This window comes from Anabrus simplex, chromosome 3 (assembly GCF_040414725.1).
Source record: "Anabrus simplex isolate iqAnaSimp1 chromosome 3, ASM4041472v1, whole genome shotgun sequence".
NCBI classification, from domain to species: Eukaryota; Metazoa; Arthropoda; class Insecta; order Orthoptera; family Tettigoniidae; genus Anabrus; species Anabrus simplex.
The window spans coordinates 76,060,943-76,083,767 of record NC_090267.1 but is presented as its reverse complement, the minus strand read 5'-3'; the positions used below and the strand labels follow the sequence as shown (position 1 = coordinate 76,083,767).

Sequence of the window (22,825 nt, the reverse complement as noted above, 5' to 3'; positions counted from 1 at the left end):
ACGGGGTCCACTCAGCCTCGGGAGGTCAAATGAGTAGAGGTGGGTTCGATTCCTACCTCAACCATCCCGGAAGTGGTTTTCCGTGGTTTCCCTCTTCTCCTCCAGGCAAATGCCGGGATGGTACCTAACTTAAGGCCACGGCCGCTTCCTTCCCTCTTCCTTGTCTATCCCATCCAAACTTTCCCATCCCCCCGCAAGGCCCCTGTTCAGCATAGCAGGTGAGGCTGCCTGGGCGAGGTACTGGTCATACTCCCCAGTTGTATTCCCCGACCCAAAGTCTGAATCTCCAGGACACTACCCTTGAGGCGGTAGAGGTGGGATCCCTCGCTGAGTCCGAGGGAAAAACCAACCCTGGAGGGTAAACAGATTAAGAAGAATTAAGATGGTACATCGCATTTAATGGTAATTGAAAGAAAAGAATAACATATTTATCAATTGTGAACCATGTTCGTATAAATAGAACAACTGAAATTCGATAAGCCATGAAAACCGATAGTCACTGCATTACGTTGTGATGTCCGGCTCCACGGCTAAATGGTTAGCGTGCTGGCCTTTGGTCACAGGGGTCCCGGGTTCGATTCCCGGCAAGGTCGAGAATTTTAACCATCATTGGTTAATTTCGCTGGCACGGAGGCTGGGTGTATGTGTTGTCTTCATCATCATTTCATCCTCATCACGACGCGCAGGTCGCCTACGGGAGTCAAATCGAAAGACCTGCACCTGGCGAGCCGAACATATCCTCGGACACTCCTGGCACTAAAAGCCATACGCCATTTCATTTCATTGTTATAGGTTCAAATTAATAATTGAGTTCAATTTTATCGTCTCATGTTCGGATATTTTATCTTAATTTTAACTCTTTGGTTTCGTCTAGGCATAGTTAGGGATTATATTTGAATAAGTACGTTACTGACACAAGATACGGTATAGGATACTAGGTAGTGGCGAGCATCCCTGCGTTTTCTCGAATACGTTGGGCGCCACATATATATGTGGCGCCGCAGTGGCGCCGCAACTAAGGGCAAATAGACACTTTGGCGTATGTTCGTATCCCGCTGAGAGTATTTTTGTGTTACCCAAAGATGTCTAGGTTGTTCTTAGAAATTTGGGCAGGTCAAATCGAGATTTACGAGAGTGAATGTGATTTGACAAGCTATTCCGAAGGCTAGATAGGATTAGGATCATGGTTCGAAAGCTGGAAGAGACCAATAATTGGTATCCAGGCGTGTCGTAGTAATAAAGGAACTCTATTTGAGTCAGAGAACTATAAAAAGATTTCTCTAATGAGGTAAAGTGGTCGATGACGTGTACTTCAGACATGTGTTGATCTTGACATAGCCTGGAATTTGTGTGCAGATCAAATTTCAATTGCCAGTAATGATAATTTTATTTGATTTAGAGTAAGGTTAGGAACTTAAGAGCGCCTCAGTCTTAAGAAAATGGTGGTGATATTTACAATGAATGCTGATGATTCAAGACTGGTAAACCTATGCTGGAATATTAGTCTGGAGTCGGAGGTATTTATCGTAAATATGGTCCAGTACTGTTGTCTAGTACTTAGATTAGAGCCCAAAAGACAGGAAAATTGATAATGTTTGGATTAAAATAATTTGGGGCCACAATATTAGTAATTTCTTTTTAAAGTTATGATAACGCGTTTGTTTGTTATGCGCGGCAGAAGATAAATATCCCAAATCATAGGAAGCTTCTATATGGCGAATTTTGAGGCCATGTTTTCTTGGTATATGATTAACGTAAATCATAGAAGCTTCTCAGTAAAGTAAATGGTTTTCGTATGGAGTACACAAGATACGGTATAGGATACTAGGTAGTGGCGAGCATCCCTGCGTTTTCTCGAATACGTATTTGGTATGGCGTTGACGATGAAGGAGTTGTTAGAGGAGATGGATAAGAGGGCAGAGCAGGCCGAGATGAGGGAACAGGAGCGTATGGCAGAGACTAGACAATTGTTTAAGCAGGCAGAAGATAGGACGGACGAACAATTTAAACAAGCTGCAGATAGGACGGACGAACAATTTAAACAAGCTGCAGATAGGACTGACGAACAATTTAAACAAGCTGCAGATAGGACTGAGGAACAATTAACACAGGCGGCGGAGAAAACTGAGGAACAACTCAAGGTGGCGACCAATGAGTTACAGGGGAAAATTGACTTCGTTCGTACATGCTGTTTAGAAGGCATGGGAAAATTAGAGAAACAGCTAGAGACAGTAGAACTTAAAACACAGACGCAAATTGAAAAGATTAGAGATTCTGTTGAGGAAATCGCCGATCGGGTGACAGAACACATGACTAGCACAGATAAGAGGCTGGGAGACTTATCGTACACATTAGAAGAAGCTACAGCAGAGATTACACTCCAGCGAGGCGCGATTGATAAGTTACGGATTGACACGGAGACGAGGTTGGAAGAGTTCACCGTGGACATCAGCAAACAAATGACTGAAGCTCAGCAGAAAACGGAAGACAAAATTGATTTGAAACTTACGATGAAGCAAAAGGAGACTGAGGAAAGAATGAAGGAAATAGAAACTCAGATTCGATTGGAAATGAAGGAGGACATCACGGAGACAGGCAAAGAAGTCAAAGATATGATAATGGCTGATCGGGAAAGGAACAAGGAAGATCTACAGGTACTTGGTTCGAGTCTGGAGACGTGGACAGAAGTTTCACAGAAAAATCAAGTGAAGATAGAGGTTGTTGAGAAGGAAATCGCCTATATGAAGGATAAATTAGAATTGTTGGATTTACGAACGGACAAAGAACTTAGTAAATTGATATGTACAGTTCAACAAACCATTATAGAGAAGGCACCAAGTCAAGTTAGCGATAACGTTGCGTTGAGCGATCTTCTACAGTTACCGCGTCAGGAGGTCCACTGTTCAACTCCGAATGAAACACATAATGTTCCTATTTACAATATCCTGAGGAGCAATGAAGAAAAACCACGGAAGTTTACAGGAAATGATGAGAGAACACCTAAAGCTTTCTTGCGTGAAATGGATGACTTCTTAGCAGATTACAAGGTACCACCAGAGCGTAAATTGAGGACAGTAGAAAGATTTCTAGGCGATACCGTGGCTGAATGGGCGAATGCTTTCCGTTATACATTTACTACATATGAGGAGTTTAAGGAGGCATTTCTTAAAAAGTTCTGGGACGTATCTACGCAGCAATCACTGAGAATGGAATTGTATTCACGTAGATATCCGGCTACGACGCCAACAAAGTATTCTCCTTTTTTCATTTCTCAGATGCTCAAATTTCGGGACTTAGACATGCCCCCAAGCAAGAGCGAAATTATAGCAGCAATCTCTCGACAACTACCTCTTGAAGTGCAGAGGACATTAATTGCAGCTAATGCCAAAACTGCAGCAGAGGCGGAATTGACTTTAAGACAGTTAGACTTAACATCTAGTCAAAACCAGCCAAGGTTGAGGCATGTTGAGGCTATCCATACGGTAGGGGTGGAAGAAGGAAGTAATCCTCCGAAAGTAAGGAAGAGAAATGAGTATCAAAGCTTAGGGACTCAAACAGCGATACATGAGCAAACCAACAGGAGTGCTGTACATCAGGATGGTAACTGGCAGCGGAGAGACAGAAGAGACCAGTTTCGAAGAAATAATTATCAAGGTAACAGCCTAAATCAGCGAGGATATAGCTATCCAAACGGAAATAATGGGAGGACCTATAGATACAAGTATAGAAATTATGGTGGACCCAGAAGACCATATTATCGTTGGGACGAGAAGGAGCGAAACCCCAGAGGAGGAAGAGGCAATTACCAGGAGAACCATGACCAAAGAAGAGAAGAGTCAAGACAGTACGTTGAAGAGTTGAGAGGAAAAAGGCAGGAGGAAGACCGGTGGAGAGGAGCCATACAAGCTACTGGTAATGAAGAATGTCATGGAGCTGAAAGTCTTGCGTACAGGGAATACCGTGTAAGGCAACAGGAAAATAGGTTGAATCCCAATGATCTTAATTATGAAAGCCGAGGGACGGACAACAAAAACAAAGCACAATAGATGACATCCCAGAAGGAGAAGAAGAAGAAGGAGAGATGGCAGAAGATGAGAGTGAAGATGATGGAGAAGAAGAGGAAAACCCGAATGATGAACCCGTGCTGGTGGAAGCAGATGACCCGGAAGAAGACACGGAGAATGTCAACTTCGCGCAGATGGAAAGAGACAATTATTCAGGAGAAGAAGATTGTGAAGGGTGTGGTGGTATGCAGCGACGTTTTCACGCGTTACTTGATATCTACTACAACATCCGCCAAGAAAATGATAGACTATGGGAAGAGAATATAAATTTGCGAGACGGCAAATAGTACTAAAGGAAAGAGATTGCATATATCCTGATGATAATATAGTCAAATAATACATTAAGAAAAAATAAATACTCCATATTCATTTTTTCCCTGGGTAAGAGAGGGATGAGCCGTATCCTACCGGCCCATAATAATAATTAGAATATTATTTGACCCAATATGTAAAATTTATTCAGAAAAGTTACAGTCTAACATGTGAAAGCATCGTATCCTAAGATAGTTGATACCGGATGTTGAGCAAAACAGTGAATCGCTGGATGTTGCTTCATATTTCCGTATGACCGTGAGATAGGATAGCGTACCCAAGCGCTGGCAAGGATCGACACGTGTATTAGATGCTGACCAAGCAAGATATTTCAGCCAATGGGAACTTAAGGATTTGGCAAACCTGGAGGCTACACCGCGCCAAATATTAATTCCAGGATGACCAACGTGCTCTGTGGATAAAGTCAGTTTCTGTAAGAGATCTGTTTTCCACAGTTTTTGAAGTCAGATATATTTGGAAATGTATTATAAAAATTGGTGGAAGAGATTTGCTAGTGTTTGAAATGTGTTTTGTAAATATATTACAATAAGTATTATGTCATCATACATGACGAACTCTCTGATTGGTGGTTGGTTCAGACACCCGGGAACCCCAACATTATTGGCGTCACCGAAGCCTCCTCAGTAACCCTAGCTCTGGAGAGCGTCACTCCGTGGCAAAGATTTGCACAGTGCGGATGTATTAACTCTGTGGCTGGTGATCTTGATTAACGTGGTATCATTCCTGTAACAGTAACTGCGTTTCATTGATACTTTAAATTGTGCAGTCGCAATAATTTACTGTGCTTGAGTAAATGAAATAGTATAATTTTGGCAGAGTTTACTTTCAATTGATAAAGACGGTGTTTAGTGACCGCTGAGTAACAAGTGTAGTGGAAACGTGCTATTGTTTCACTATTTCGCGACGGGTGCGTATTCGTGTGGAACTTCCGTACCGAACCGTGGGCTGCTTTTTAAACTGTATTTTTACCCTTTAAGTGAAGTGTGTTATATATATGTGAATCAGTGTGTTAGCTGATCTGGTAAAAGAAAGGGTATTGCGGCTCGCAGCATTAAGCAGCGAAGAGATTATCAATAATAGTCTTCTGTGTTCCAGTGAATTATTTTCCAGCAAGATGATGGATACGCCTGTAGAGGAAGGAAGTACATTCCCACATGTTAATGCTGTGATTAACATGGAGTAGACCCATAAAGCAGTGGGGATATAAGCTGCTATCCTGGTTTCCCGAGAGTCATGTAGAATATAAAGTAAGGCGCATGTATTATTTACGGCATGATATGTAAGTTATGTTAAGGTACTAGGGCAGTGTAGATAGAACTTTGATTTTCATTTAAAGTAAGCCTGACGGCATGTGTTTGTTTAATTTTGTTACTATGATAGATTCGGATACGAGAATAATGCATGTTTATTTTATTTTCATTTTGCCTTATGAGTAGATGTTTGGGAAAATGAGGGATTGATAGGATCAGTTATTGTTGTAAATATAGTACTTAGCGTAGGATATTCCGAGTTTTCCTTAAATATATGCTAGAAGGGCTAGATCGACAGGTTCATTTTTATATTACGTCAAACACGTATCAATTCATTTTATTTTGGTTATTCAGAGAGACAGGTATAGCTATTTTGCATGATGCATGGTTTTACAGAAGCTGCCAGAAGGAGCTGCAGAACGTCGTTGTTAAAATAAGATCTTTGAAGTTTAGTTGGATTCTGTTTGCCTGATGGTCTGCCAAGGACTCGAACTGCGTCTCATTATGTGGAAAGGCCAGTGGGATTCATGAGGAATAATGAGATAATAATTGCATGCTGAATTATAATGTATTGGTGCAGGCTGATGGTATGCCTGACAAGATATAGAGTATTGTGCAGATGTGTGTGCCTGCCTAGTGTCTTCTGAGTGTATATTGTGATCAGAATGGACAGTGTTAATTCCAGACTATTGAGTCTGATGTTGTTAAATGGCCCAAGCATGCCAAGAAGCAATGAATATACGTGAGTTTCCGTATAGCCGATGATGGGCGTTATCTCATGGCAAGCTGATTCCTGGCCTGTGTTATCGGTATGTGTGAAAGAGACAGTATTTCGTTGTAGCGGCCTCGGGAGACAAACTCCAATCTTTAGCATAGTGGAGTTCAACATTTCTTTACAGCTCGTAATCTACCCGGAAGTACATGACGGATGACCGCGCTGTTGAGCGCTCAAACGCGGCAGAAGGAGGCAATGTTGCCCATTGCTTTCTTCATGATATCAAGGATTATTTATATGTTTTTCCCTTACAGGATGGTTTTACATTATTATTTATGATTGTATACCCTGTCTCGTTGTTTTTAAAGGGAACAGCCCGAGTGCTGAAGTATCGTTGGTTTATCTAGTTCTGTCTAGATCTTTTGTAGTGAACCGGGATTCACATTAGAAGCAGTGTAGCATTTAAGACTTTACTCGATATCCGATGTATATATATGTTTAGTTTGATTATTTGAATTGCTGTAAATATAGTGTAGGATTTGCCCCTAGTATTTTGCATAACTTACATAGCGTCCGGTGCGTCTTAATTATTTTCTTTCCGTCGTAATTTTTCTTATAATGTAACTTTTATTTTACGGAAATAGTTTGACGACTCTCGGGAGTAACTTAACTTTGAAACCGTATCGTTGGGATGCGATAGTGTGAAATTCCATACGGAAATACCACATGGCAGTGTTTGCGTACACTTGTTGCCATACAACATCAACATTCGACTATACGAAGAAACTCAGTCTTGATTTATATAAATGTTCTTTGTTGAACTTGTTTTTTTTTAATGTCAAATTTGTACAATCATTCAATTAACGTTTTTTTGATTTCAACTCATTTCTATACTTTGAGTTTATTTTTTTTTACAAATTATTATTTTTCTTGATTCAATTTTTTTTCTTGTGATTTGATCGGGGATATTTATTAATAAATCCATCTTACCCCTTATGATTGTTTCTCATTCGTGTTATACCTCCATTTCCTGTCATTGATTGCTATTTAGTGTAGAACTTCGACTTTTTATCCTGATCCAATCGACAACCAACCCACACTCTGCCCAACCCTGAGTTAGTCGGATGTTCATACAGGAATGGAGGCATCGTCCTAGAGGGTATTTACCCCTGGGTACGGTACAGTTGTTCAATGTAATTTAGATATGCTGTATCATCCACGATAGTATATAATACTCGTAATATTGTGTCAATCAACATATATTAGATGACGTTAATATTTCGAGCCTAAACAATCTGGAAACCACGATTATAATTGCACGCGATCATGTTGTATATCAAATAGTATAACGTCAAGCATAAAATTAATCATGGTATGAAACTCTATGGAATGATCTGATAAATCGAATTTACAATCTGTTAAGCCGGTCGCCCAATAGGATTCCTGAAACAATTTGATTTTATCGTCATTTTTAGATGTCAACTAATACGATGACATATGTAACGGCATTTAACTGGCATTCAGACACCCTAGCTGGCTGAGGCATACAATAATCCCAATACATTCTTGTACTAAGAAAAAACCTGAGTACGGAGCTCCATGCCACCGACTGTACGGGTGCATAAGGTTATACAAATATTTTTGGTCGCGCGAAGAGATTTCTGTAGGATAAGAAGGCGAAAAAGATCAGGTTCAAACGCGTTCTTTGAATGGGCATAACGAAAAAAGAATAAGAAGAATGACAAATTAGCGCGAAATACCAACTGGAAATGGATCATACCGAGCTCGATAGCTGCAGTCGCTTAAGTGCGGCCAGTATCCAGTATTCGGGAGATAGTAGATTCGAACCCCACTGTCGGCAGGCCTGAAAATGGTTTTCTGTGGTTTCCCCATTTTCACACCAGGCAAATGCTGGGACTGTACCTTAATTAAGTCCACGGCCGCTTCCTTCCCACTCCTAGCCCTTTCCTGTCCCATCGTCGCCATGAGACGTATCTGTGTCGGTGCGACGTAAAACCACTGGCGAAAAAAGAAATGGATCATGGGTTGATCTTGCGGGTGCCATCCTTTGATACCGTGAAGAAATCATTCTATCGCCAGGACTGAACAGTTGGCCAGCATAGAAAGAGCCACCAAACTCCAGACGGCATACAGACTAACGCCTTTCAGCACACAGTCTATAAGCCTGCATGAATAAACGATGTGTCTCTACAATTCTCTATGTGCAACTAGCTCTGTGGCCTCGGTTATTTCCTCATCTTTTATTATTAAATCATTAAAAGCCGAGTCTAAGCGTCGTTGCCTTCATTTCCATCTATGTTCTGGGTGATTTCTGACCAGAAAAAAAAATAGTGTTACGAAATTTTTGCAAACTTTGGGCTGGGAATAAAGAGACAAGCTGCTCGACTAAACAGTGTTTTCCGAGCTGTCAGTGGAGAGATGGCGTGGAATGACATTAGTAGACGAATAACGTTTGAGTGGTGTTTTTGAAAGTAGGAAAGATCATAATATTAAGATAAAGGCGGGGTTAAAGACGACAGATTGGGGCAGATATTCGTTGATAGCGAGAAGAGTCGGGGATTGGAATAATTTACTAAGGGAGATATTCGATTAATTTTCATTTTTTTTAATATTATATAAGGAAATAATGACGTCATATTAAAATGTCTACACTCGGTTGATGAGGCTATATTATTATTATTATTATTATTATTATTATTATTATTATTATTATTATTATTATTATTATTATTATTATTATTATTATTATAGACCGTTATACCTTTCAGCGTTCAGTTGCAAGCCTCTGTGAATTTACTAAACGTCGCCACAATCCTCTATTTGCAACTAGTACTGTGGCCTCATTTAGTTCTATACCTCTTATCTTTAAATGTCCGACTCGTTGGCTGAATGGTCAGCGTACCGCCCTTCGGTTCCAAGGGTCCTGGGTTCGATTCCCGACAGGGTCGGGAAATTTAACCATCATTGGTTTATTTCTTTGGCACGGGGGCTGGATGTATGTGCTGTCTTCATCATCATTCCATTCTCATCACGATGCGAAGGTCGCCTAAATCAAAAGACCTGCACCTGGCGAGCCGAACATGTCCTCGGACATTCCAAGCACTAAAAGCCATAGGCCATTTCGTTTCATCTTTAAATCATTAGAAACTGAGTCTAACCATCGCCGTCTTGGTCTCCCTCTACTCCCCTTACCATCCATAACAGAGTCCATTATTCTCCTAGGTAACCTATCCTCCTCCATTCGTCTCACATGACCCCACAACCGAAGCCGGTTTATGCGTACAGCTTCATCCGTCGAGTTCATTCCTAACTTAGCCTTTATCTCCTCATTCCGAGTATCCTCCTGCCATTGTTTCCACCTGTTTGTACCAGCAGACTTTCATGTCTGTTACCGGTACCTCTAACTTATGAATAAGATATCCTGAGCTAACCCAGCTCTCGCTCCCGTAAAGCAAAATTGGTCTGAAAACAGACCGATGTAAAGATGGTTTCGTCCGAGAGCTGACTTATTCTTACAAAATACTGTTGAGAGCAACTCTGAGCTCACTGCATTAGCTTTACTACACCTTGATTCAATCTCACTATATTACCATCTTGCGAGAACATACAACCTAAATACTTAAAATTTTCTACCTGTTCCAGCTTTGTATCACCAATCTGACATTCAGTTCTGTTGAATTTATTATCTACTGACATCAATTTAGTCTTTGAGAGGCTAATTTTCATGCCATACTCATTGCATCTATTTTCAAGTTCCAAGAAATTAGACTGCAGGCTTTCGGCACAATTTGCCATTAAGAACAAGTCGTCAGCATAGGCCAGACTGCTTACTACATTTCCACCTAACTGAATCCCTCCATGCCATTTTATACCTTTCAGTAGATGAGCCATGTAAACTACGAGCAGCTAAGGTGAAATATTACAGCCTTGTCTAACTCCTGTAAGTACCCTGAACCAAGAACTCACTCTACCATCAATTCTCACTGAAGCCCAATTGTCAACATTAATGCCTTTGATTGATTTCGATAATCTACCCTTAATTCCATAGTCCCCCAGTATGGCGAACATCTTTTCCCTCGGTACCCTGTCATATGCTTTCTCTAGATCTACGAAACATAAACACAATGTCTATTCCTCTCGTAACATTTTTCAATTACCTGGTGCATACTGAAACTCTGATACTGACTGCCTCTCTGTGGTCTGAAACCACACCGGTTTTCACCCAGCTTCCTCTCAACGACTGCTCGCACCCTCCCTTCCACGATGCCAGTGTATACATTGCCTGGTATACTAATCAATGGGATACCTCGATAATTGTTGCAATCCCTCCTGTTCCCTTGCTTATAGATAGGTGCAATTACTTCTTTTGTCCAATCTGAAGGTACCTTACCAACACTCCATGCTAATCTTACTACTCTATAAAGCCATTTCATCCCTGCCTTCCCACTAAATTTCACCATTTCAGGTCTAATTTCATCTATTCCTGCTGCTTTGACAATGGAGTTTATTTACCATCCTTTCCACTTCCTCAAGCGTAATTTCACCAACATCATTTTCTTCCTCCCCATGAGCTTGGTTGTTCGCGACACCACCATGAAGATTTCCTTTTACCTTCAGAAGATTTTCAATGTATTCCCTCCACCTATCCAGTGATTCCCTGGGATCTGTTATGAATTCACCTGAATTACTCAAAAACACTGTTCATTTCCTTCTTCCCTCCCTTCCTAAGATTCTTTATTACTGTCCAGAAAGGTTTCCCTGCTGCTTGACCTAGCCTTTCCAGGTTATTACCAAAATATTCCCATGACTTCTTTTTGGATTCAACAACTGTTTGTTTCGCTCTGTTTCTTTCATCTACGTACAATTCCCTATCTGCCTCAGCCCTTGTTTGGAGCCATTTCTGATAAGCCTTCTTTTTACGTTTACAAGCTGCTCTCACTTCATAATTCCAACAAGATGTTCGCTTTATCCCGTCTTTACACACAGCTGTTCCTAGGCATTCCCTTGCTTTTTCTACTACAGCATCCCTGTATGCCACCCATTCACTTTCTATATCCTGAACCTGCTTACTGTCTACTGTTCGAAACTTCACACTAATCATATCCATGTACTTCTGTCTAATTTCCTCGTCCTGGAGATTTTCTACCCTTATTCGTTTGCAGGCAGATTTCACTTTCTCTACCCTAGGCCTTGATATACTTAGTTATCAGATCGTGGTCTGTATCATCGAAAAATCCTCGAAGAACAGATATCCTGAATTCGAAGTCGGTTAAGATATAGTCTATTATGGATCTGGTACACCTGGGCTCCCATGTGTAGCGGTGAACAGCCTTATGCTTGAAAAATGTATTCGTAACTGCTAAACCCATACTAGAACAGAATTCCAGCAAACGCTTCCCATTCCCATTAGCTTCCATATCTTCCCCACATTTACTAATCACCCATTAGTATCCTACAGTTCTATTTCCAACTCTCGCATTGAAATCGCCCATTAGCACTATCCTATCCGTGCTGTCCACCCTGACTACGATGTCCCTCAATGCTTCATAAAACTTGTCAACTTCATCCTCATAAGCACCCTCACATGGTGAATACCCTGAGACAATTCTCGTCCTAATTCCTCCAACTGCCACATCTACCTACATCACTCGCTCATTTACGTGCCTAACAGAAACTATGTTGCGTACAATAGTATTCCTGATAAACAGTCCTACTCCATACTCTGCCCTTCCCCTTTTAACACCCGTCAAGTACACTTTATAATCTTCTATCTCCTCCTCCTCCTCGTTATCTCCCCTTACCCGAATATCACTTACTCCTAGTACATCCAGATGTATCCTCTTTGCTGACTCAGCCAGAACTACTTTATTTCTTCCAAAAGCCCCATTAATATTGATAGCTCCCCATCGAATTCCACTTCGTTCGCCAAGTTGTTTCCAAGGAGTCCCTCGCCTGTCAAATGATAGTGGGACTCCGTTACTCCCATAGGTCCGAGGCTTGCTTAAAATGTTCTGAGCTCGGTAAATTCATGAAGCAGGATGCTACCCTACTTGGAAATAGTCCAAGTGAGGATCTCTCCTCTAACGGGTTATGGACCACCGGTGGATTGTATAGTCCTAGCCGCCTGAGCACAAGGAGGGCCACGACTCAGAATATGTCTAAGATGCCCACTCCCATTCCATAGCAACTGGTATCCCGACTCTCAGGATCACTTACTAGGCCACTCAGCCGTTGCCCATGGTTCACGAACTAGGACGTGACTACAGGATTATTATTATTATTATTATTATTATTATTATTATTATTATTATTATTATTATTATTATTATTATTATTTCCGGCTCCATGACTAAATGTTTAGCGTGCTGGTCTTTGGTCCAGGGGGTCTTAGGTTGGATTCCCGGCAGGGTCGGGGATTTTAAACTTCATTGGTTGATTCCAATGGCTTGGAGGCTGCATGTGTGAGTGTGACGTCTTCATCATTACAAAGTATAAATTTTCATAGATATGGCCCATCCTCATAGACGCGGAGATCGCCTATAAGGCGTCAACTCGAAGGACCTGCACCAGGCCTGTTCGTGGGCCACACGTTATTATTATTATTATTATTATTATTATTATTATTATTATTATTATTATTATTATTATTATTATTATTATTCTACTGCTTTTCCCACATCTGTGGGTGGGTGCGAACTGTGTCGCGCATATGGATTTGGTCCTTGTTTTACGGCCTGATGCTCTTCCTGACGCCAAACCTATATCAATATTGCGTGTTTCTGCAGTGGTTAGTAGTGTAGTGTGTTGTCTAAACACAAACAGCCAGTCCCCGAGCCAGAAGAATTAATCAGAATCGATTAAAATCCCCGACCTGACTCCTGGGAATCGAACCCTGGCCCCTCTGAACCGAAGGCCTTAATGCTGACCATTCAGCCAGTGAGTCGGACATTGTTGCTATTATTTATTATTATTATTATTATTATTAATATTATTATTATCATCATCATCATCATTAGCTCTTCGTTTGAGGTTGGTGTTAGGAAGAGCATCTGACCGTAAAATCGTGCGATGTAATTTCATTTTATATCTTCTTCATTCCCTTTCTTATCAGGAAACAGCTCTAAGAGTTAGATAGATAGAGTGTTTCTTGGTCAATCAAGCTCCTACATCTAAGTAACGCCCACAGTAATAATACAATGTATTTTTGTTCTGTTGCAGGTCCCTGGAGGACTTGGTTCCCGAGCTTGGTGGTCAGCCTGTCAGAAATATCATCTTCGCGACGTGGCGCTCGGGCTCAACGTTCTTGGCTGATGTACTCAACAGTCACCCTGCAAACTATTATCATTACGAGCCCCTCTTAGACTATGATATTGTCCAGATCCGTGGCGAGCCCCTGGCGAGTGGGGCCTTACGGAAGCTCAAAGCACTGCTCAATTGTAACTACACGGGTCTTGGTTAGTATCACTGGAGTTCAATAGTTATACTAGAACTAGATCAATACTGTGCTTACTAGTCTTGCATTCCCTCAACAGTTGTTTCAAGTGTCATAATGCTTCTATTCACTATTCCTGTCTTCGGTTAGATGTCCACTAACATGCAGCAAAATACTTCAACTGCTTCACAACATGAGTACTTCTGCTCTAGGCAGCAGTAATGTCTTCAAAATTGGCATCAGGAAGAAGTTTTCTGATATCTGGACTTGTGAAGATACCCTCTTTGATTTTGGCATTACTGATGCCTGGGAATCGATGACACAGGCACTGAGAGCATTCTCCTTCTTCGTTTACATCTTTAACAATTGTTTCATAAGCCCTGGTTTGATATGAAACAGAGATAACAGTACATTGTACTTGTCAACAAGACTTTCTTAATTTAGCCTACAATCAACTATCTACTTTGCCATTTCTTTTAAGTCCAATGAAGTGACTTGCTCGACTGTCCCACTCTCAAAGAAAGCAGCGGTGCTTTGTGTAATCTGCTTGCAGAGTCAACAGAATATTTATTATGGTACTTTAAAGTCACCACTTACCATTTATGTTCCTGGTACCTAACTTAATTTATTTTATCATCTCAAGATTTCCGTATGTCTAGCATAATAACTGAATGCGCAATGAGAACTGATGCAAGTTTGTTTTCATGGTGAAGATGGATGAACACACATACATTACACTGTTATATTTATGAGAATCATATAAAAATAAGTAGTTACAGTGTTGTATAAACACATTTGAAGAAAAACACTATATTCAAATCACCTGTAAACACAGGTTTGCACTTAGTGTTTTACTGGTAACATAATCTAGAATGGCAAACCCAAGGTTTCAGTTTTATGACATCTTGGAGGGATCAATAAAAAGTCTCCAGTGGGTAGGGTCATACTGTAGTACCCCTAGTTTCAGTTTAACCTCTGGAATGCCGTTGCAGAAAACAAAAGTTCCCTCTAAGAAAAGAAGGGTGCAAAGTCTTCTTTGCAATGTCTGTATCATTAGTACCTTATTTCTGGCACCACCAATATTTTCCTTCCACGGAGTCTAGACCCAAGTATCATGGCAGATTCTTTCATTTTAAGACCAAAATCTCAAACAAGGTCATATAACGCACGTTTATCAAACAGTTTGGTTTAATTTTCAACACCTTCTGTCGAGAGATTACTCTCAGAGCTAGCACCAGCCATTTTTGTGTCATAATCAGAAGAGGACCAGTCATGTACTTGGGAGGTGGGTTAAATTGCAGATGAAATATTGCTTCAGTACTTAATCTTACTTTTGTTCTTGCTGTTAAATTCCTTCAAAGAGAGAGCAGTGTATGAAGAGGAAATCTGTGTCGGTACAACATAAAACAATTAATAAAAAAGGAGTATATTCAATACTTGGTTGCACATATTATAGATATCCCGCACCCCAGCTTCCGATCGTCGCATCTCAAACTACAGGCAGTTACAAAACTTAATACCATACACACACTGCTGTGGAACCATTATCACCCAAAGTTGAAAGTTTAGTAAAGATTTTTGTCGACAAATCCGCAACTTTACCTTGTTAGCACCTTAAGGAAATGTGGGTCTTAAGGTAAATTCTTGTCCTCATCCTAATGTGGTGCAGTTCTTTTCAAGCACACCCCCGATGGAGGTGAGTTTCATGCACCCTTTTAACCACATACTGCCAATCTTACTTTTCTGGCAGTATCGAGAATCAGACCCAGGGCCCCAAGGACCACTACACTATGGAGGTCGAGACTTATTTAATTGCAGATTTACTCTTTTCAGACCATTACCTGGAATATGGGAAGGAGCACGTGTGGTTGTTCTTTTTCAATACTCGGCTGTGGGACCAGTGCCTACAGCACCCGCATCTCTGCTGGTTACCTGAGTTCCTCGGCCCTTTCTGCCGCCTTTTTCCCTTCCAGAGCATGAAAGTGGTGCGACTCAGGCTACGCCTTGCTGAGGAGTTGCTGGATGACCCTACGTAAGTAAACTGATTGTTATCATTATTATTAAAAATATTATATAATACCTAGACAGTAAAATTTCCTTCTGACTATAATAATAACAACAATGATACAGTAACAGTACGAACAATATGGTTTTGTGCCTTCTGAACTGGTACCAATTTGGTGGCCTTATTTATTTATAGACAAAAGTCAATATTTTATAGGTGAATATGTACAGACAGGTCAAGACAGCATCCCATACGTTCTCAACAGGGTTGCGGTTGTTTGACAATAAGGGCTGAGCAAGCTTCCTCGTGCCCATGAAGTGTTAACCAAAGCAATCGGCCACAGATCACGAGTGATAAATGAGTGAATAATCTTGCTACAGGGCAGCGAAGGTGAGAAAAGGTGTGGATATGATCTGACAGCAGATTCCTGTACCACTCGCCAGTGAGGGACGTTGGCAAATGTACCAGTGGCCACAGTTCATCTAATGTGAACAGCCTGCATAAGAGGATACCACCATCACCAGACTGAACTTTACCCAAACAATCGATCAGTCACTACTGATCTGCATTTAGGGCAGACGCCCAGGTGGCAGATTCCCTATCTGTTGTTTCCCTAGCCTTTTCTTAAATGATTGCAAAGAAATTGGAAATTTATTAAACATCTCCCTTGGTAAGTTATTCCAATCCCTAACTCCCCTTCCTATAAACGAATATTTGCCCCAATTTGTCCTCTTGATTTCCAACTTTATCTTCATATTGTAATCTTTCCTACTTTTAAAGACACCATCCAAACTTATTCGTCTACTGATGTCCTCCCACGCCATCTCTCCAATGTCAGCTCGGAACATACCACTTAGTCGAGCAGCTCGTCTCCTTTCTCCCAGGTCTTCCCAGCCTAAACTTTGCAACATTTTTGTAACGCTACTCTTTTGTTGGAAATCGCCCAGAGCAAATCGAGCTGCTTTTCTTTCGATTTTTTCCAGTTCCTGGATCAAGTAATCCTGGTAAGGGTCCAATACACTGGAACCATACTCTAGTTGGGGTCTCACCAGAGGCAAATATGCTCTCTCCTTCACATCCTTACTACAACCCCCAAATACTCTCATAACCATGTGCAGAGATCTGTACCCTTTATTTACAATTCCATTTATGTCATTACCCCAATGAAGATCTTTCCTTTTAAATTACTACCTAGGTATTTACAATGATCCCCAAAGAGAACTTTCACCCCATCAACGCAGTAATTAAAACTGAGAGGACTTTTCCTATTTGTGAAACTCACAACCTGACTTTTATCCCCGTTTATCATCATACCATTGCCTACTGTCCATCTCACAACCTTATCGAGGTCATTTTGCAGTTGCTCATAATCTTGTAACTCATTTATTACTCTGTACAGAATAACATCATCTGCGAAAAGCCTTATCTCTGATTCAACTTCTTTGCACATATCATTGATATATATAAGAAAACATAAAGGTCGAATAATACTGTCTTGAGGAATTCCCCTCTTAATTTTTACAGGGACAGATAAAGATTCACCTACTCTAATTATCTGAGTTCTATTTTCTAGAAACAGAGCAACCCATTCAGTCACTTTTTTGTCAAGTCCAATTAAACGCATTTTTGCCAGTAGTCTCCCATGATCTACCCTATCAAATGCCTTAGACAGGTCGATCGCGATACAGTCCAATTGACCTCCTGAATCCAGGATATCTGCTATATCTTGCTGGAATCCTACAAGTTGGGCTTCAGTGGAATAACCTTTCCTAAACCCAAACTGCCTTCTATCAAACCAGTTATTAATTTTGTAAACATGTCTAATATAATCAGAAAGAATGCTTTCCCAAAGCTTACATACAATGCATGTCAAACTGACTGGCCTGTAATTTTCAGCTTTATGTCTATCACCCTTTCCTTTATATATCCTGCTGGCAAGAGGGATCTACTCGTACCCTGCCACCGGCATGTACCAACTGGTACCTCAACTCATCTGTCCATGTGATCTCTTGCTATGCGTCATATGTTCAGTGTCGACGTCCATTTGCCTACCTCAGTCTTCGTTCTTTATGACATGCAGTGAGGACAGGTAGAGTGGCTTCTGTTCTCCATTGCGAGGAAATGGTTATGGATGGTACGTCTGCTCACAAATCAGTGTTATCTAGCTAGCATTGAATTAGCGAGTGATTTGCTGCACTGTGACACGTCTATCTGCTCTTGCCATCCGAGCTAGCTGACGATCAACACGTTGTACACCACGACCAAAGACCACATTGCGGTGATTTTTCCCGAATCCACGCACTCTTGACAAGGTGGCCAGTGGAAAGCCCAGTGCCTGCACGATTTCTAAGATGAAATGACCCATACGTCTAGAACCGATAGTCTGGCCGCGATCAAATGCACAGGGACCTTATATCTTGCCCATCGTGTGCTTAACTGTTACTCGCACGTTTGGGATGAGATTTGACAACATTGCAGTCATGTGTCACACAACACTGTTACATTTGCCAGGGCAACCACAGCACTTTCCTGTTAGTCTGCATCCATCTAGAAAGTTCTTCAAACATTTGATTCAGTATGTTGCTGTTAGGCTCCATAGCTGACTGGAATGTTTTGTGGGTGACTTCCAACCAAATAGTAATGTTAAGAAAATGTTGCAAAGTTTGGGCTGGTAAGGCTTGGGAGAAAGGACACGAGATGCTCGACTAAGTAGTGGACAGAGCAAGTTGGCCAAGTGGTTACGGGTGTGCAGCTGTGAGCTTGTATTTGGGAGATGGTGGATTCGAACCCCACTGCAGCAAGCCTGAAGATGGTCCTTCGTGGTTTCCCATTTTCCCACCAGGCAAGTCCTGGGGCTGTACCTTAATTAAGGTCACAGCCACTTTCCTCCCACTCCTAGCCTTTTCCTATCCCATTGTTACCATAAGACCTATCTTTGTCAGTGCGACATGAAGCAAGTTGTAAAACAAACTCTTATGTTCCGAGCTGTCAGTGGAGAGATAGCAACGAATGGCATCAGTAGACGTGTAGGTTTGAGTGGTGCTTTTAAAAGTAGGAAAGATCACAATATGAAAATAAATTTGGAATTCAAAAGGATAAATTGAGGCAAATATTTGTTTATAGGAAGATGAGTTAGGAATTGGAATATTTTACCACGGAAGATGTTCAATGAATTTCTAAATTCTTTGTAATATTTAAGAAAAACTAGGTAAACAATAGAAAGGGAATCTGCCATCAAGCTGACTGCCCTACATGCAGATCAGTGGTGAGATTGATTGATTGATTGATTGATTGGTTGGTTGATTGATTGATTGATTGATTGATTGATTGATTGATTGATGATTGATTGATTGATTGATTGATTGATTGATTGATTGATTGATTGATTGATTGATTGATTGATTGATTGATTGATTGATTGTCAGCATCTTGGCCTTTAGTCTAATGATGGGCACTCTGAGGTCTCGAGATTTCTCGTGATTTCTGGAGACGAGAGCAGGCACTATTTCTCGCGAGAAATTTCGAGAGATCTCGAGAGCGTTGTCCCCGCATTGTGCGGCGAGCAACGTGTCGTAGGCCTACAGGTAGTCGGAGCTGAATGTTGTTTGTGCCGAGTATGCGAATAGCCAACCACGAGCCTTCTCCATTTCGTAAATATGTGTCAACAAGCGACTAGGGCGATCATTTCTACCGAGGTCTATTTTAACGCAGTATAACATAACTATAAAGGATACGCATTCTGGCATTGTATGCACTGGTAGGTACACGTACCTGGATACGAGAAGCGTGCATTATTCGAACTCGCCTTGCTGCATCTGCAACCACCATTACAGTTGAGTGGAATGTGTAATCTAAAATACTTCAGTTTGCTGCAATTCTTTCGACAGGTAGGTATACATCGTTATCAGACCGCGTATTCAATAACATATGACCACTGCTTGTGTTTATACCGATATTTTGGTGACGAAGGAAATAATTCCTTACAATGTTATAGAGTATTCGCGGCGTAATTAGGTACTTCGAATTATGACAGTGCAATGTGAAATAGTGTCTAGTTGTACGCGACAACTTGAACACTATGTCCGGAACGCAACGTAAGTCGTGAATGTCGGTAATTTTTAGAGATGTCACATAGCACAGCCCACTGTGTTGCTTATTCAAAAGAAGTAAAATACATCAGCAGAATTACTTCTGGGATGATCCGGCACTTACAAACGCATAATATCAATGAAGAGGAATCGTCACATACCACCTCCGGCCCGGTCTGAATCACAAGAAGCTACCCTGCCGACAACGATTGTGAGGCATCCAGGTAGGTTTACATCCTAATAACGGTTATTAACAAATTATACGGGTTATTCAGCTAAAAAGTCCACCTGACATAACTCGTTAACAGTTAAGATACTGGCATGCTGTATTCACTTTCGTTAATGGTATTAAGCTCATAGTTCAACATGCAGTGCTTTCCTAGGCTTTTGACAAAAATTTATCGTCACACACGTTTCCATATGAGAAATGACTATCAAGCTTACACTCGTAGTTATTGAGACCTCGCACAGCTCGCAGCACACAAGAATCAGTCTCGAGAGCGTTGCCCATCACTCCTGCTGAAAGAGTTGGAGCAAAGTCGGGCATTTTAGATTACATGTTCCACTCATGTTTAATGGAGGTTGCATCCCCGCCTCAGGTTCGAATAATGCACGCCTCTAGTATCCAAGTAGGTGTACATCCTACCTACAGTTATTCACAAATTATGCATGGTTATTCAGCTAAGATGTCCACCCCAAATAAGTCGTGAACAGTTAAGATACTGACATTCTGTTTTCACTTTAGTTAATGGTATTAAGGGTTTCATAGTTGAACATGCAGTACTTTTCCAGACTTTTGACAAAATGTATTGGCTCACGCGTTTTCATATGAGAACGTTATTTCACGCAATAACTGCCAATGATATACTATCAAGTTTACAGTTGTAGTTATTAGTACGTCGCACAACCTGCACTACAGGAGAATCGGTCTCGAGATTCTCGCGAGAGTCTCGAGAGCTTCGAGCGAGAGCGTTGCCCATCACTACTTCAGTCTTCAGGACATTGGGTTCAATTCCCAGACGAGTCGAGGGATTTTAATCTTAAATGGCTACTTCCCTTGACTAGGGGACGAACTCAGAGTTTTCCATATATGGCAGATGCCGTCCACCCTCGTTGGAGGGTCTGCCTTACAAGGGGTACACCAGGCTAGCAATAGCCACACAAAATTATTATTATTATTATTATTATTATTATTATTATTATTATTATTATTATTATTATTATTATTATTATTATTTGCTGAAGAAGAACCTACAGTGATTGCTTGTTCTAGTGACTATATAACGTTCAAAATGTATACATTTTTTTGTTAAGTCTAATCTTCATGTATGTTCTGTTTCCAGTCTAAATGTTCGTGTACTTCTCCTGGTACGTGATCCAAGAGGTACACTTCAATCCCGAAAACACCGCGACTGGTGTCCAGGCAATCCTGATTGCATGGAGCCTGCTCGACTATGTGCAGACCTTGTCTCAGACTATGGAGCTGCCGTTCATCTTAGCGCCAAGTATCCCCAGCGCTTCAGGTGGGTGTAACAAATATTTGCGTGCCAATTGAGAGGGAAAAGTAATCGGAGGATATGTTAAGTGAGTATGGCGCTACTGTCCTTATAGGCCTTGACCTTCCAAGCAACCGAATCTTAGTTCGAAGGGTTGCAGATTACCAAGGATGACTACATATTTAACTTTCTTCTTATGTATATCCAAATGTCATTTTTACTTCATTTTTTCCCAAATGGTAATTCTAAATTCCCATGGAGGTAATTAGATATTTTTCCACCAATAGAGCATATCAAAAATCAGATCAAAAATTAGATGTTGGCTTTTCAGGCGTTTGCTCTATTAACCAGCATTTCGTCTTAGAGCAAACGCCTGAAAAGCCAACATCTAATTTTTGATCTGATTTTTGATATGCTCTATTGGTGGAAAAATATCTAATTCCCTCCATGGGAATTCAGAATTACCATTTGGAATTGCTAGGCGGGCATTAATTCCATTGTGGAGTTTTATCTCCCGTATGCAGTTATCAGACTGTGCCACATAAGAGGCTTCTGATAAGTTCCCCTGCATACACCCCAGCATCAGTGGATAGGGTCTGACACATCCCACTCTGACGAGTCTAGTGTCAGACCTAAGACGAAATGCTGGTTAATAGAGCAAACGCAAGGTAAGTAGACCATTATAAGGTAGGCCACTCCTGCCCGTTCAGCGGAGAATTTACCCACACTGCTTTGCGCGCTGTGACGTCATGTGGCGGATAACTCAGGCCCCGGCAGACTTAGGAGTGAGTGAAAAAGGAGGTAACTTGTGAGTGTGTGCGTGAGGAACTAGTAAAAAGGAAGCGTTGTGAGAGAAGCTGTCATCCATGAGTAAAAACAATAGTAATTGTGCAGTTGCAAATTGCAACAATTATGGCCGTAAGACGAGTGGTATAATGTATCATCGTTTCCCTAAAGATGCAATGACACAGAGAGAATGGTTATCGCGGTGCAAGCGTGAACAATGCACGTATATGCTCAGCTCATTTCCTTCCGGAGGATTACGAGCGTGATTTAAAGAATGAGCTGCTCGGTTTACCGCTAAATAAGAAACTAAAAGCAAATGCAGTTCCATCACAGCATTTACCAAATTGGCACGGAGAAGTACGTACAGCTGAATGTGGCACGAATAGCGAAGCAGTCGAAGAGGTAAGTATTCTAAAGATTTTTCTACATAAGTACTGTTGAAGTGATTAACCTTGATTTAGAGTATTCATTTGTTAACTTTTATCTTCTCGAATGACTTTTTTTATTCATAGGTAGTTATGATTCCTCATTTATTAGAAATAAAACAGCTGACCTCGTTGGTGTAGTAATAGCAGCGTTATTGACTACTATCCCCGAGGTTTCGGGTTCGATCCCCGATTCCGCCAAGTAATTTA

At 41.1% G+C, this 22,825-nt stretch overlaps 1 protein-coding gene across 1 annotated transcript in view; it reads left to right on the top strand.

Moving 5' to 3' along the window:
* Nucleotides 1-2,459: 2,459 nt before the first annotated feature.
* Nucleotides 2,460-22,825, top strand: part of LOC136867023 (carbohydrate sulfotransferase 5-like) — a 39,707-nt gene continuing 19,341 nt past the window's right edge. Inside the window, exons 1-5 of the mRNA XM_068226796.1 lie at nucleotides 2,460-2,654; nucleotides 4,013-4,239; nucleotides 13,602-13,837; nucleotides 15,649-15,847; nucleotides 21,252-21,431. Of these exons, the coding sequence (XP_068082897.1) occupies nucleotides 2,460-2,654; nucleotides 4,013-4,239; nucleotides 13,602-13,837; nucleotides 15,649-15,847; nucleotides 21,252-21,431 (1,037 nt within the window). The remainder of the gene's footprint in view (nucleotides 2,655-4,012; nucleotides 4,240-13,601; nucleotides 13,838-15,648; nucleotides 15,848-21,251; nucleotides 21,432-22,825) is intronic.